At 47.8% G+C, this 14,156-nt stretch overlaps 1 protein-coding gene across 1 annotated transcript; it reads right to left on the reverse strand.

Moving 5' to 3' along the window:
• Nucleotides 1-1,228: 1,228 nt before the first annotated feature.
• On the reverse strand, nucleotides 1,229-12,481 carry LOC109926580 (V-type proton ATPase subunit B, brain isoform-like; the record flags this gene model as incomplete). The annotated part of the gene is made up of 7 exons (XM_048621334.1): nucleotides 1,229-1,306; nucleotides 3,319-3,420; nucleotides 6,203-6,342; nucleotides 7,626-7,703; nucleotides 9,485-9,578; nucleotides 10,790-10,888; nucleotides 12,426-12,481. Coding segments are annotated over 7 exons (647 nt in total), but the record flags the coding sequence as incomplete, so codon positions are not given.
• Between the last annotated feature and the right edge of the window lie 1,675 nt (nucleotides 12,482-14,156).

Below are 14,156 nucleotides of genomic sequence, written 5' to 3' on the forward strand. Positions count from 1 at the left end.
GTCTAGCCAATGGCAGCCTCACCTAGAGAATGGATATTCAGCTGCACTTGAGGGGAAATTTGGTCCTACCAATGAAATCCTGGTGAAGTGAGCAGCGATGTCATTCAGCCTCCAGCCTCCATCCAGAAGCAGAGGTGGGAAATGTCAAGGGGAACCTCTTTATAGGGCCACCACTGTCAGGTACTAGCCTGTGTTGAGACCTGCTCATCTTTCAGAACTCGATGGGCTATGTTTCCAGATCATTCCATTCGTCATTGTCTGGAAGTAGCGATGATATGGTTAAAAGGAGACCAATGGTCAGAATTTCCACTCACCTTGCGATGATCCAAAATGACAAACTTTTCTGACAATGTTTAATAGACCAGGTTAAAAGTACATTTTGAGAAGTTAACTAGCTTTAAAAAATTCCCTCCAGTTCAAATACCAGTCAAATTGTAATCATTGCCAAAGAATACTCCAGAAAAATGTCAGGATTAGGAGCAGGATTAGAGCATGGAGCTTCTCAACTTTGCATTTTGATACAATTTTTTAATATTCTTCAATGGGCTGTGGATATCCCTGGGCTAGACCAGCATTGATCAGGGATCTGTAATTGATGCTAAAGTCCATTATTAAGAAAGAAATAACTGGATGTTTAGATAAACTTAACACAATTAAACAGAGTCAACCTGTTTTCTGAAAGGGAAATCATGTGTGACAAATTTGCTTCGAGGATATAACAAGCAGAGTTGATAAAGGGAAAACTGTACATGGAGTGCATTTAGATTTCTAAACCATTCAGTGGGGTGCCAGTTTTAAGGTTATTGCACAGGAGAGGAGCTTATGGTATTGAGTGATACTCTTTTAACATGGATTGAGTATTGATTTTTTTAATAGAATTCCTAGAGTGTGGAAACAGGCCATTCTGCCTAAGAAGTACACACTGATCCTCTGAAGAGCATCCCACTCAGAACCATCCCCCTACCCTATCCCTGTAACCTTGCTAATGAACCCAACCCACACATCCCTGAACACTGTGGGTAATTTAGTATGGTCAATACACCTAACCTGCCCATCTTTGGTCTGTGGGAGGAAACCGGAAGAAACTCACATAGACACAAGGAGAACGTGCAAACTCCACACAGACAGTTGCCCGAGAGTGGAATCAAACCCAGGTCCCTGGCGCTGTGAGGCAGCAGTGCTAACCACTGAGCCACAAACATCAGTCACAGAGTCTCAGTAATAAGGGTCACAGTGTGGTGTAACCAGATTTGCTGATAATATAATAATAGTTGGTAGGGTATGTTATAATGAGGACATAAGGCACCTGTAAGGGGAGAAAGATGGATCGAGTGAGTAAGCAACAATCGTTTTTTAAAATTCACTCAAGGGATAAAGGTATTGCTGGATAGGCCAACATTTATTGCCCATCCCTATTTGCCCAGAGGGCAGTTAAGAATCAATCCCACTGCTAAGGATCTGGAGTTGCATATAGGCCAGACCAGGTAAGAATGGCAGCTTCCTTCCCTAAAGGGCATTAATAAACCAGATGGGATTTCCCTGACAATTAACAATGGGTTTATTATCATCATTAGACTCTTAATTGCAGATTTTTTAAAAAGTGAATTCAAATTCCACCATGGCAGGATTTGAGCCCAGGACATCAGTGGGGTCTCTGTGTTAACAGCCTAGCAACAATACCACTAGGCCATCATCTCCCCATTGTAGATTGAATTTATCGTAGGAAAGTGTAAGGTCATGCACTTTGGTAGGAAGAATCAAAAGTAAAAGTTACTATTTAAACAGAGAGATTGCAGCATGGAGGGAGATAGCTGATCTTGTGCATGAAACACAAAAAGTTAGCATGGAGTTGCAGCAAGTAATTCAGAAGGCGAATGGAGTTTTGGCTTTCACTGCTCGAGAGTTGAAGTTTAAAAATAGCAAAGCCCTGTTAAAATTGAACAGGGTGTTGTACCGGGGTACTGTGTACGGGCTTGGTCCCTGTACTTTACAAAAATGGGTGGCTATTCAAACAATATTCACTGGCTGATTCCTGGAAGGAAGGGTTTGACTTAACAAGAACAGGTTAGGATTTCATTCATCAGAGTTTAGAAGAATGAGGGGTAATCTTATAGAAACATACACAATTCTGAGGGGGCTTGATGGGGTAGTTGTTGGGAAGATATTTGGGGACTGGTGGGGAATCCCAGACTTTGGGACGTTGTTACAGAATAACGGGACATTCACTTGAAACTGAGATGCCAAGGAATTTCTTCTTTCGGAGAGTAAAGAATGTCTGGAATTCCATGCTCCAGAGAGTTGCGGAGCCTGGATCACTGAAAGTATTTAAAGAGGAGGGAGATAGTTAATTGAATTACCGAGGAGTTTAGACAAAAGAAGAGTTGAGGCCTGGAGCAGATCAGCCATGATCTTATTGAATGGTGTAGCAGGCTTGAAGGGCCGAATAGCCCACTCATACTCCTTTTCTTTTATGTTCTTAATGCCCATCCCCAAGAGAAGGTGGTGGTGAGCTGCCTTCTAGAACCACTGTAGTCCATGTGCTGTGGGTTGACCCACAATGCCCTTAGGGAAGGAATTCCAGGATTTTGACCCAGTGACAGTGAAGGAATGACGATATATTTCTAAGTCAGGAAGGTGAGTGGCTTGGAGGGGAACTTGAAGGTGGTGGTGTTCCCATGTATCTGCTGCCCTTGTCCTTCTAGATGGAAGTGGTCGTGGGTTTGGAAGGTGCTGTCTGAGGATCTTTGGTGAATTTCTGCAGTGCATCTTGTAGATAGTACACACTGCTGTTACTGAGCGTCGGTGGTGGGGGGAGTGGATGCTTGTGGATGTGGTGCCAATCAAGCGGCTGTTTTGTCCTGGATGGTGTCGAGCTTCTTGAGTGTTGTTGGGGCTGCCCCCATCCAGGCCAGTGGGGAGTATTCCATCACACTCCTGACTTGTGCCTTGTAGATGGTGGACAGGCTTTGGTGAGTCAGGAGGGGAGTTACTCATCACAGTATTCCTAGATTCTGACCTGCTCTTGTAGCCACTGTGTTTATGTGGTGAGTCCAGTTAAGTTTTTGGTCAATGATAACGCCCAGGATGTTGATAGTGGGGGATTAGTCTAATATTGCTGGAAGTTCTCTCGTTACATAGCAACTAGATAAACCTTTTGTTTCCCTGATATTTGACTGCAGTAGGAAGCACATTGCAGACTAGCAAGCTCCTGGGAGCTTATCCTGCCAGGCTGTCTCCTGTTGTGGCTCTGCAATGGAGGGGAAAGCATTCGTGGGGAGACTGTGAACGAGAATGATACCATCAAACGGCAGGACTCACCCCCATCGCTGCAAACACAATGGCAAAGTTGTCCTCACTGTAATCCACGACATCCTTAGCTTTCTTGACCAGACCAGCCTGCCTGCAGATCTGGGCAGCAATCTGCAATACAGTCACAGAAACACAGACAGAGAAATAAACCACAACAGACTGAGACCCTTTCTGAAACCAACTCTCCTTTGATTTTGGCCTACCCAGTGATTAATGGCAGAGGACACACCGACCATGGAGTATCCGCAGAAGAGGCACTGATCCTAGATATCAAGAAGGTTTATTGCATGATAAGTGCAACTGCATTCAGTTCGAGGTAATGACCAGGGAGCTGGTACAGATACAACTCGTCCCAAAAGCAAGAGTAAATTCCCTGTCTCCATCCACAGGCTGTGTCTCGTCAGTCGGTCAAAAGAGACGAGTCAATAAAACATGAGAATTAACCACTTCAGAACCATACATTATTCACATCCTCGTTGCAGACACCAGCCCCTCCCAGGTGAAAATCAGTCTTACTTATTTCTTCAGAGATAGTAGGAACTGCAGATGCTGGAGTTCTACACTTCTACACCTTGTTATCTCTTACTTATTTCTTACTTTTTTATTGAGGACTTGAATTTTGAAGGATTGTGAAAAATTGATTTACTTCAAGTTCTGAAGTGATATCTAGATTTATATCTGAGGAAGGTCAGAAATCACACGACACCAGGTTATAGTCCAACAGAGATAGTAGGAACTGCAGATGCTGGAGAATCTGAGATAACAAGGTGTAGAGCTGGATGAACACAGCAGGCCAAGCAGCATCATAGGAGCAGGAAGGCTGACGTTTTGGGCGTAGACCCTGCTTCAGAAAATTTTCTGCGCTACCAGCAGTGGTAGTGGAGTCAGATACTTTAGAGACTTTTAAGCGACTCTTGGATAGGCACATGGAGGATAGTAAAATGTAGGGTATGCAGGGCAGGTGATCTTAGTAGGATAATAGGTCAGCACAACATCATGGTCCGAAGGGCCTATACCGTGCTGTACTGTTCTATGTTCTCTGTTCTATGACATCTCAACTCCTGTACTCAATATTCTGACCAATGAAAGCAAGCATACCAAACACCTTCCTCACTATCCTGTCTACCTGCGACTCCACTTTCAAGGAGCTATGCACCTGCACCCTTCGGTCTCTTTCTTCGGCCACACTCCCCATGGCCCTACCATTAACTGTATAAGTCTAAAGTACAGCACCTTACATCTATCTGAATTAAATTCCATCTACCACTCCTTGACTCATCTGATCAAGGATCTCATTGTACTCTGAAGTAACCTTCTTCATTGCCCACTACACCACTTATTTTGGTGTCTTCTGCAAACTCACTAACCATACCTCCCATATTCAGGTCCAAATCGTTTCTATGAGTGACAAACAACAGTGGACCCAGCACCGATCCTTGCAGCACACCACTGGTCACAGGCTTCCAGTCTGAAAAACAACCCTCTACCACACCCTCAGTCTCCTACCTTCAAGTCTATTTTGCATCCAATTGGCTAGCCCCTGGATATTTCTGGAGGAGGAGGTAAATCTCATTAAAGTGCTCCCACTTCAGTCTCTCCGTACAGAGTTAGGGAAACATTCTTGTCGGCCTATTGGCTCCTGACTGGGTTTGTGTTTCACATGGGAATCCTATTTCAGCCAATTCCATCAACATCTCCTGGTAATTCGTTCTCCCTCGTGTGTTTATCCAGTTCCCGTTCGGATTCACATTGACCACTCCCTGTGGTAATCAGGCCCACATTCTCTACCCCCTGTGACTGAGGCCTTTCTCCTCAATGTCCCAGGGAGCTTCTTGGTGACTCTGATATTGACAGTTCCAAGGGCTGACAAGTGCGAACATCTTCTCCACATCTGGCCTCTCGAAAATCAAACCTTTTCACAATTTTAAAGTCTACTGTCAAGAATTACAGTACAGAAGAGGCCTTTCGGCCCATTCAGTCTGTACTGCCACCTACAAAGCCTACATTACTCCCACTTTCCTACATTAGGCCCAGAGCCTCCTGTTTTTTTTATATTCAGAGAGAGGAAGGTGCCAGTCTGATCAATCTGTGCTGCAGACGAGACCGAACCTCCCAGCTCCGGCTCCAATCTGGGAAATCTGACATCGGCCCCCCCCCCCCCCCCCCCTCCCCCCAGGGTCCTCACCGTCCTGTTGCTGAGCTGAGGGCTGTACTGCACACGGAGTGTGTGTATTATCCACAGCACTGACTCTGTCTTTCAGATACTCTGCTGGTGACCCTCCCCTACTCACTATCCCCCCTTTCCCTACACCCTCCCTCCCTCCCCTCCTCACTCCCTCCCCTACTCGCTCCCTCCGTCCCCCCTCACTCCCTCACTCACTCTCTCCCCCACGCCCTCACTCCCCCCTGACCCCCCTCCCCTGCTCACTCCCTCCCCGACTTGCTCCCTCACTCCCCTACTCCCTCCCTACCCCCCTCACTTCCTCGGCCTGCAGCCTTAACCTTTCTAAATCCACTAATACTCTCAGATCCGCATCAATGGAAGATGTTCCCGTTATGAGAGTCGGCATTTACAAACTGCCACACCTTCTCGGTCTGTCCAGCCCGCTCAGGATTCTGAAAATCTCTATCAGATCTCCTCTGAGCAGCCTTCTCTCCAACTTCCCAACTTCTTCGATCCATACTCCTCACCGAAGTGTCTCATTTCCTGGGGCCATTCTTGTAAATCGCTTCTGCACTGTCTCTCGTGTATCCTCATCCTTCCTATAATGTGCCACCCACAACTGTGTACAAATCTCCAGCTGAGGTCTAACAAGGGTCTTGTACAAGTCCAGCATCACCTCGCTGCTCTCGGACCCTACTCTCTCGTTAGGAGAAATGCAGTGTACATTACCTCATTGTGTGGGAGTCCAGCTGCTGAGAAAATTGGGATTTTCTGACCTCGGGCGATGCTGTTCATCACATCAATGGGTGAAATTCCGGTCTGTATCATTTCCTCAGGGTAAATCCGACACTGCGGGTTTATCGGCTGTCCTGGGAGTCACAAAACAACAAAAATAAACCCAGGGAGGAGCGAGCCATGAAGAGTGCAATGTCAATCTGGAATTATTCCCTTCTGATCGCTGTGACTCCCGACCCACAGTAATGGTGTTCACTCTGAAAGCCTCTCAGTTCAGGGGCATTTAGGGACAGGGAAGCAAAGGCTTGCCCAGCCAGCAATGCCCATGAAGGAATTTGTGAAACAAACAGAGAAATTACTGGAGAAACTCAACAGGTCTGGCAGCATCTGTGGAGAGCAAGCGGAGTTAATGTTTCGGGTCCAGTGTGACTCATCTTTGGAATGGTTTAAAGACTGGATTCCATTTTGTTCTCCCCTCTTGTAGGGTACGAATGTGGAATCGATCTAAAAGGACAGATGTGTTCTTTTTTGATTGGAGTCTGAGAGATCCTAAAGCCTGCTCCTGTTCCCATTTCATGGAACCCCTACAGTGTGAAAGCAGGTCATTTGGTCCATTGAATCCATACTGACCCTCTGAAGAACATCCCCTGGAGACCCTCCCCTGCCAACTCTATCCCCTTAACCCTGCATTTCCCATGGCTAACCAACCTATCTTGCACATCCCTGAACACTATGGGGTAATTTAGCATGGCCAGTTGATCCTAACCTGCACATCTTTGGACTGTGGGAGGAAACCAGAGCACCCAGAGGAAACCCACACAGGGAGAATGTGCAAACTCCACACAGACAGTTGCCTGAGGTTGGAATTGAACTCAGGTCCCTGGCGCTGTGAGGTAGCAGTGCTAACCGCTGAGCCACCGTGTCTGCCCCATTTCTCACTCTCCTTAGTTGCCCTTCCTTTGCTTAAATGCAGAATGTGCTTGGGTTTCTCACCATCGTTCACCCTCTCTCTCCAGCTGCTCTGCTACTTGTTTCTGAGTCCTCTCCAGTACCCACCAGAAGACTAGCACCCAGACACTCTGCCAACTTTGGTCAGTGCCCACCATTCAAGGTAGAACAGCATAGCTTCAATTCCCACACTGGCTGAGCTTATTACCATGGACATGCCAACTTCCTGATCTCTCCCCTCGCCACATCGTCAGGTTAAACCACCTCCACTCGTCTCTGGTCTGGACCTGAAACACTAACTCTGGTTTGTCTCCACAGAGGCTGCCAGACCCACTAGGTTTCTGTAGCAATTCCTGTTTTTGTTTCCAATCCTCTCTCCCTCTCTCTCTAATGAGAGAGCATCCCCCCGCTATGACTAGGTGTCCTTTTGAAGCTCACAGTGATATAGAGTGTAGAAAGAGAGACTCACCATTTATATCGAGGAAATCCTCTGCCACTACAGCAGGCCCCTTATCGATTGGCTTCCCTGATCCATTGAACACTCGACCTGGGGATATCAACAAGGACAAGGCTCTCAAAGAGATGAAGAGCCATGACATTTCATCATGTGGGTACCAGGAGTCGTAGAACATAGAACAGTACAGCACAGGAACAAGCCCTTCGGCCCACCATGTCTGTGCTGACCGTGATGCCATTCTAAATGAATCCCACCTGCCTGCACATGGTCTGTATTCCTCTATTCCCTCCCTGTTCATGCGTCTGTCTAAATGCCTCTAAAACCTCGCTCTCATGTCTGCTTCTACCATCTCCTCTGGCAGCGTGTTCCAGGCACCTACCACCCTCTGTGTAAAAAAACTTGTCTCACACATCTCCTTTAAACTCCCCCCCCGCTGCCACCATGCCTCATCTTAACCCTATGCCCCCGGTATTTGACATTTCCACCCTGGGGAAAAAAAAAGTCTCCGACTATCCGCCCTATCCATGTGTCTCATAATTTTATAGACTTCTATCAGGTTGCCCCTCAGCCTCTGACGCTCTAGCGAAAACAATCCAAGTTTTCCCAAACTCTCCTTAAGGCTAACACACTCCAATTGAGACAACATCCTGGTAAACCTCTTTGTGCCCTCGGCACAGCACAAGCAATTTAGTAAAGTCCATGTGGATAATATCCGCTGCCCCACCCTCAAAATGTTGACCCATGCACAGTGTTGATTTTGATTTATATTTCTATATTTTGCCTGTTTAGAGAGAAGGGGAGGCATTGGGTGCCTGGGGGCCATGGCCAGTTCTGTGGGAGGAGCATAAGTGCCACCATCTTGTCGCCAACACCTCACACTCTCTCTGTCTCTGTGAGTGCACCCACCAAAGGTTCATTGTCTTCCACTGACACTGTCTCCTCCCTCACCCACTCCAACCCCCAACATCACTCACTGTGCGTGCCCTCTGTGCTTCCTGCTCACTCACTCCGACCCACCATGTCAATCCAATTCACAAACACCAAACTACATTAATCCCATTTACCTGCACTTGGTCCATAGCTTACTATGCCCTGGCATTTTAAGTGCTCGTCCAGATGCTTCTTAAATGTTGCAAGAGTACCTGCCTCTACCACCTTCTCAGGCAGCACCTTCCATATTTCTACCAGCCTCTGGGCCAAAACAATTCTTTCTCTGATCTTCTCCAAACCACTTACTCCTCAACTTAAACCTATGCCCTCTGGTCGTGGGCACATCTGCTAATAAGGGGAAAAGATTCTCACCATCGACTCTATGTCTGTCATAATTTTGTACCCCTCAGCCTCCTCTGCTCCAGGGAAAACAAACCCAGGCTATCCAATTTTCTCTTCATAACTGATACTTTTCATCCCAGGCAACATCCTGGTGAATGTTAAGAAGCTCTTCTACGCACTAAGGGTGATGGAGCTCTCTCCCACAAATGGCGGAGGATTCAGGATCAGTTATTAATTTTACATCTGAGGTAGATCTGTTTTTATTCAGTAAAGATATTAAGGGATATGGGCTAAAGGCAGGTATATGGAGTTAGGCCACAGATCAGCCGCGATCTCACTGAGTGGTGGAACAGGTTCAAGGGGCTGAGTGGCCTACTCCTGTTCCTCTATCCCATTGCAGAGATGGGATTTGAGGAATATATAGAGATGTATCTGTAACGTAGCAGTGTGCAGAGGGAGGTGGGGCAGGCTCTGTACAAGGTTGGAGCTAAGGCAGAGACGGAAGGACCTCATGCATATCAGGCTGATTGTGGGAACAACTTAAGGCCTAACCAGAGATTAGCTGTTCAGGCAAGCACACGCTCAAACAATCCTCTCACCGAGCATATCCTCTGACACTGGCGCACGGAGGATGTCTCCAACGAACTCACAGGCTGTCAACTTGGCATCAATGCCTGATGTTCCTTCAAATACCTGCAGAACAAAATATAAAGTAAAATAGAAAATATATAGTCACACTGACTCCAAGCAAAGTGTACAGAGCAAATCAGTCAACTGCAGGAGCCTGGTAAAGAGAGAGAGAGAGAGAGAAGACAAAATCTCAGGCTGTCACCCACTTTCCCACCCAATAACAACTTGCATTTATATAGCCACCTTTGAAGCATTCACATGTCCTGAGGTCCTTCACAGGAAATTAGCAGAGTTAGGCACTGAGCAAGGTGAAGGGCATTGAGCACAAGTGATCAAAAGTTTAGGCCAAAGGGTAATGTTTTAAAGCAAGTGGGGAGCCAGACGGAGAGACAGAGATAGGGAAAGGTAGAGAATTTTAATGAGGAAATTCCAGAGGTTAGAGCCCCAGGCAGTTGAAGGAATGGTCTCCGATGGTGGAGCTTTTAAACTGGGGTTGCTGTAGAGATCAGGATCAGAGCAATGCCGAGACCTTGGAAGGATGTTGGGAAGGAGGAGATCGGGGAGATTGGGAAGGATTTGAAGTTGGAGATTTCCCAATGCCAGTGCAGGGGGACAGGTAACGTGAGGCAAGAGACAGGTGATAGATGGACTGATATTTCTGGATGATACAGGACGAGACTGCAGCCAGGAGTGTGTTGGAATCAAGATTGCAAGGTAACAAAGGCATGGGCGAATGTTGGAGCAGAAGCTGAGCTGAGGCAAGCCCAGAGAAAGACAAAGTTAACAAGGTGGGAGGTGATTTGGGATGGCATAGTGGCTCAGTGGCTAGCACTGCTGCCTCACAACGCCAGGGACCCAGGTTCGATTCTGGCTTTGGGTAACTGTCTGTGTGTAGTTTATACATTCTCCCTGTGTCTGTGTGGGCTTTCCTCCCACAATCCAAAGATAGGTGGATTGGCTATGCTAAATTACCTGTAGTGTACAGGTTAGGTAGATGGGTCATGGGAAATGCAGAGTTACAGGTGGGTTGGTGTGGGTGTGATGGGCTGAACAGCCTACTTCCACACTGTAGGGATTCTTGTAACAATTTTATTCTACAATAATTGCTTTGGTGATGGACAGGGTATGGGGTTAGAGACTCAACTCTGTATCGGTCAAGAGCCTGAGTTTGCAAACAGTTTGGTTGAGTTGACACAGCAGCTGGTCTCTGCTGTTTGTTCAAGGCCCTGTCCCAGTGGGTTAGGACCTGGCACTGCATCAATGACTGGATTTACCTGAACCACAGCCTTGGATCCAACGACCTCCAACACCTGCCCACTGCGCTCACTGCTATCCGGCAGGGTGAAGTTAACAATCTCCGCGTATTTCGGAAACTGCGAGAAAAGAACAGAATCCAAAGACTCCAAACACAAAACAAGATCCCATCAGACGGGGGGACGGGGTTGGTGGGGGATTTACACGATGCCTTCCAACAAAGGGCCAGTAACATCTGAATGTACAGGGACACGCTGTGCTGTCAGTGTCTGGTTGACAGAGGCACTGGAGGAGCTGGAGAGACAGCGATCAGCCGTTCCCTGTCCAGACCAGGGCTGCAGGGACCCTCTGTGAGCTGTTCACACAGACAACACTACCTGCACCTTTATCTGTCCCTGTGCTGGGAGTGTTTGATGGGGACAGTGTAGAGGGAGATTTACCCTGCATCTAACCCCGTGCTGTCCCTATCCTGGGAGTGTTTGATGGGGGGACAGTGTAGAGAGAGCTTTACCCTGCATCTAACCCTGTGCTGTCCCTGTCCTGGGAGTGTTTGATGGGGACATGGTAGAGAGAGCTTTACTCTGTATCTAACCCTGTGCTGTCTCTGTCCTGGGGAGTGTTTGATGGGGGCACTGTAGAGGGAGCTTTACTCTGTATCTAACCCCATGCTGTCCCTGTGCTGGGGAGTGTTTGATGGGGACAGTGCAGAGGGAGCTTTACTCTGTATCTAACCCCATGCTGTCCCTGTCCTGGAAATGTTTAATGGGGACAGTGCAGAGGGAGCTTTACTCTGTATCTAACGCCATGCTGTCCCTGTCCTGGGAGTGTTCGATAGGGACAGTGTAGAGGGAGCTTTACTCTGTATCTAACCCTGCACTGTCCCTGTCCTGGGGAGTGTTTGATGGGGACATTGTAGAGAGAGCTTTACTCTGTATCGAACCCCGTGCTGTCCCTGTCCTGGGGAGTGTTTGATGGGGACATTGTAGAGAGAGCTTTACTCTGTATCTAACCCCGTGCTGTCCCTGTTCCTGGGAGTGTTTGATGGGGACAGTGTAGAGGGAGCTTTACTCTGTATCTAACCCCGTGCTGTCCCTGTCCTGGGGAGCGTTTGATGGGGACAGTGTAGAGGAAGCTTTACTCTGTATCTAACCCCGTGCTGTCCCTGTCCTGGGGAGTGTTTGATGGGGACAGTGTAGAGGCAGCTTTACTCTGTATCTAACCCTGTGCTGTCCCTGTTCCTGGGGAGTGTGATGTGTATTTGCAGTAGAACAGAAGGCCATTCCTTCACGCACAGAGTGACTGTCAGCTGCTGTACCTGCATTTGCGAGGTCCTCACCGCGGATTTGCCACCTCCCAGTCGGTTGGGCATGCTGATCAACTGAGAGTGACATTTCTCACACTGGGGTCAGGAATGACCTCTCTGAGCCTGCCTCATGCATCATTACCCCTGACGCCTCTCGATAAGGAAGTGATGTTGTTGATGGTCCCTTAATGAACGAGTTGCCCAGTGAAGGGGAACAATAGAAGCTCAGCTCCCTGGCTCACATGTTCAAACCAACAGCTCGAGGACTGACAGGGTAAAGAAAACACTGTTTGCGCTGTAATCATCAGGCCCCACACCCAGCACACACCGTTACTCTATGACTTAGCCCGTACCTTCACATTATCCAGTACCACCAGTGGCCCGTTCACAGCTGAGATGGTTCTGTAAGCTGCAGAGAGGGAAACAGGACGAGTTTATGTTCAGTCGGAGGGTGTGAAAGAGCCGTTTCGGAAGGTTAGCCACGCATTGCCAGTTTAACATCCATTCACTGTGACATGCACAGCCACCATATCTGTAAAGGTCCTGACCTGCCCAGCAAGGCGTTTCAGAACAGGGCCTCTCGTACACACACATCTGGGGAGGCACCCCATCGCGATCCAGCCTCGCTAACAACTCCGATCTTGAAATTCCCAAACAGCACAGCGGAGCGATGGGATCCTGCCTGGCTAGCTCATGCTGCAGGAGCGACCATGAACACAGAGTGGGGCTAAATTAAATTTTTCCTCATTGTACCACCAAACCAACTGGACCAGTGCCAGCACAGCTATGAGGAGCATCATTCCCGGCTCATGGATGGAGGTGATGGCCTAGTGGTACTATTGCTGAGCTGTTAACCCAGAGACCCAGATAATGTTCTGGGGACCTGGGTTCGAATCCTGCTGCGGCAGATGGTGGAATTTGAATTCAATAAAATATCTGGAACTAAGAGTCTAATGATGACTGTGAATCCATTGTCGGTTGTTGGGAAAAACCCATCTGGTTCACTAATGTCCTTCAGGGAAGGAAACTGCCATCCTTACCTCGTCAAGCCTACATGTGACTCCAGGCCCACAGCAATGTGGTTGACTCTGAACTGTCCTCTGGGCAATTAGGGATGGGCAATAAATGTTGCCCTAGCCAGCGACGCCCTCGTCCCATTAATGAATAAAGACCTCCTCTCCGAGTTAGCTCGTGGTGTGTTTAAAAGCTCACTCTAAACGTCACTCTCTCCTGCGGTATTCAGGGGAGTGCAGCACTACCTAGAGGAGCTGTGACATTAAACTGAAGCTTCCAACCACCCTCTCAGGTGGGGATATAAAACATCTCACGGTGCGCAGAGTTCACTCCCCAGTATCCTGCCCAAATACTTATCCCTCAGCCCAATGTCACGAGTAAAGATTATCTAACCATGACCACATTGCAGTTGTGGGATCCTGCTGTGTGTGCAAACCAGCTGCTGCACTCTTGATAGGAACGGAGTTGAGGATTATCAGAACGGCCACGATCTTATTGAATGGCGGAGCAGCCTCGATGGGCTGAATGGCTTACTTCTGCACCTGGAGTGTGATGGAACATTGCCGTCTGATTAAATGAGTGCAATGATATCAGCACTCTAAAGAACCCTGCTAGACTGGCAGCACATCCATCTCTTTCAACATTCACTCCCTCCACTGTTCGTGCACCTTAAGATTAAAGCATTTATACTGTATATGCTATTGTTTACATCTTGTTGCTGGGTACAATGCTGTATATTACATAATAACTCATGAAATGTTAACAGTTACAAGACGGAATTGGAGCAGTGAAATTGCCCACTGATGCTGCTGGTTCTGTATTGATATTTGTGTTCCAGTTGTTCTCTTCCTGGTATTGTTTCTCCCAATCATGAGCACAGCTTTCCAAGCTGACATACATTCAGGAAGCAACATTGAGAGGGTAGGTTCAGGGGGCAATGGTGAACAAAAGCCCAAAGGCAGTGATGTGCGCGCTTGTGAATACATGATTGGGGTGGGGATGGGGGGGCGGTGTGCGGGGTTACAGCGGTGTGTGGGGACTGCCTGGTTTGGCAGAAAGGGGTTATGTTG

Source organism: Rhincodon typus, unplaced genomic scaffold (genome assembly GCF_021869965.1).
Source record: "Rhincodon typus isolate 14 unplaced genomic scaffold, sRhiTyp1.1 hic_rhity00000494, whole genome shotgun sequence".
In the NCBI taxonomy this organism is placed as follows: domain Eukaryota; kingdom Metazoa; phylum Chordata; class Chondrichthyes; order Orectolobiformes; family Rhincodontidae; genus Rhincodon; species Rhincodon typus.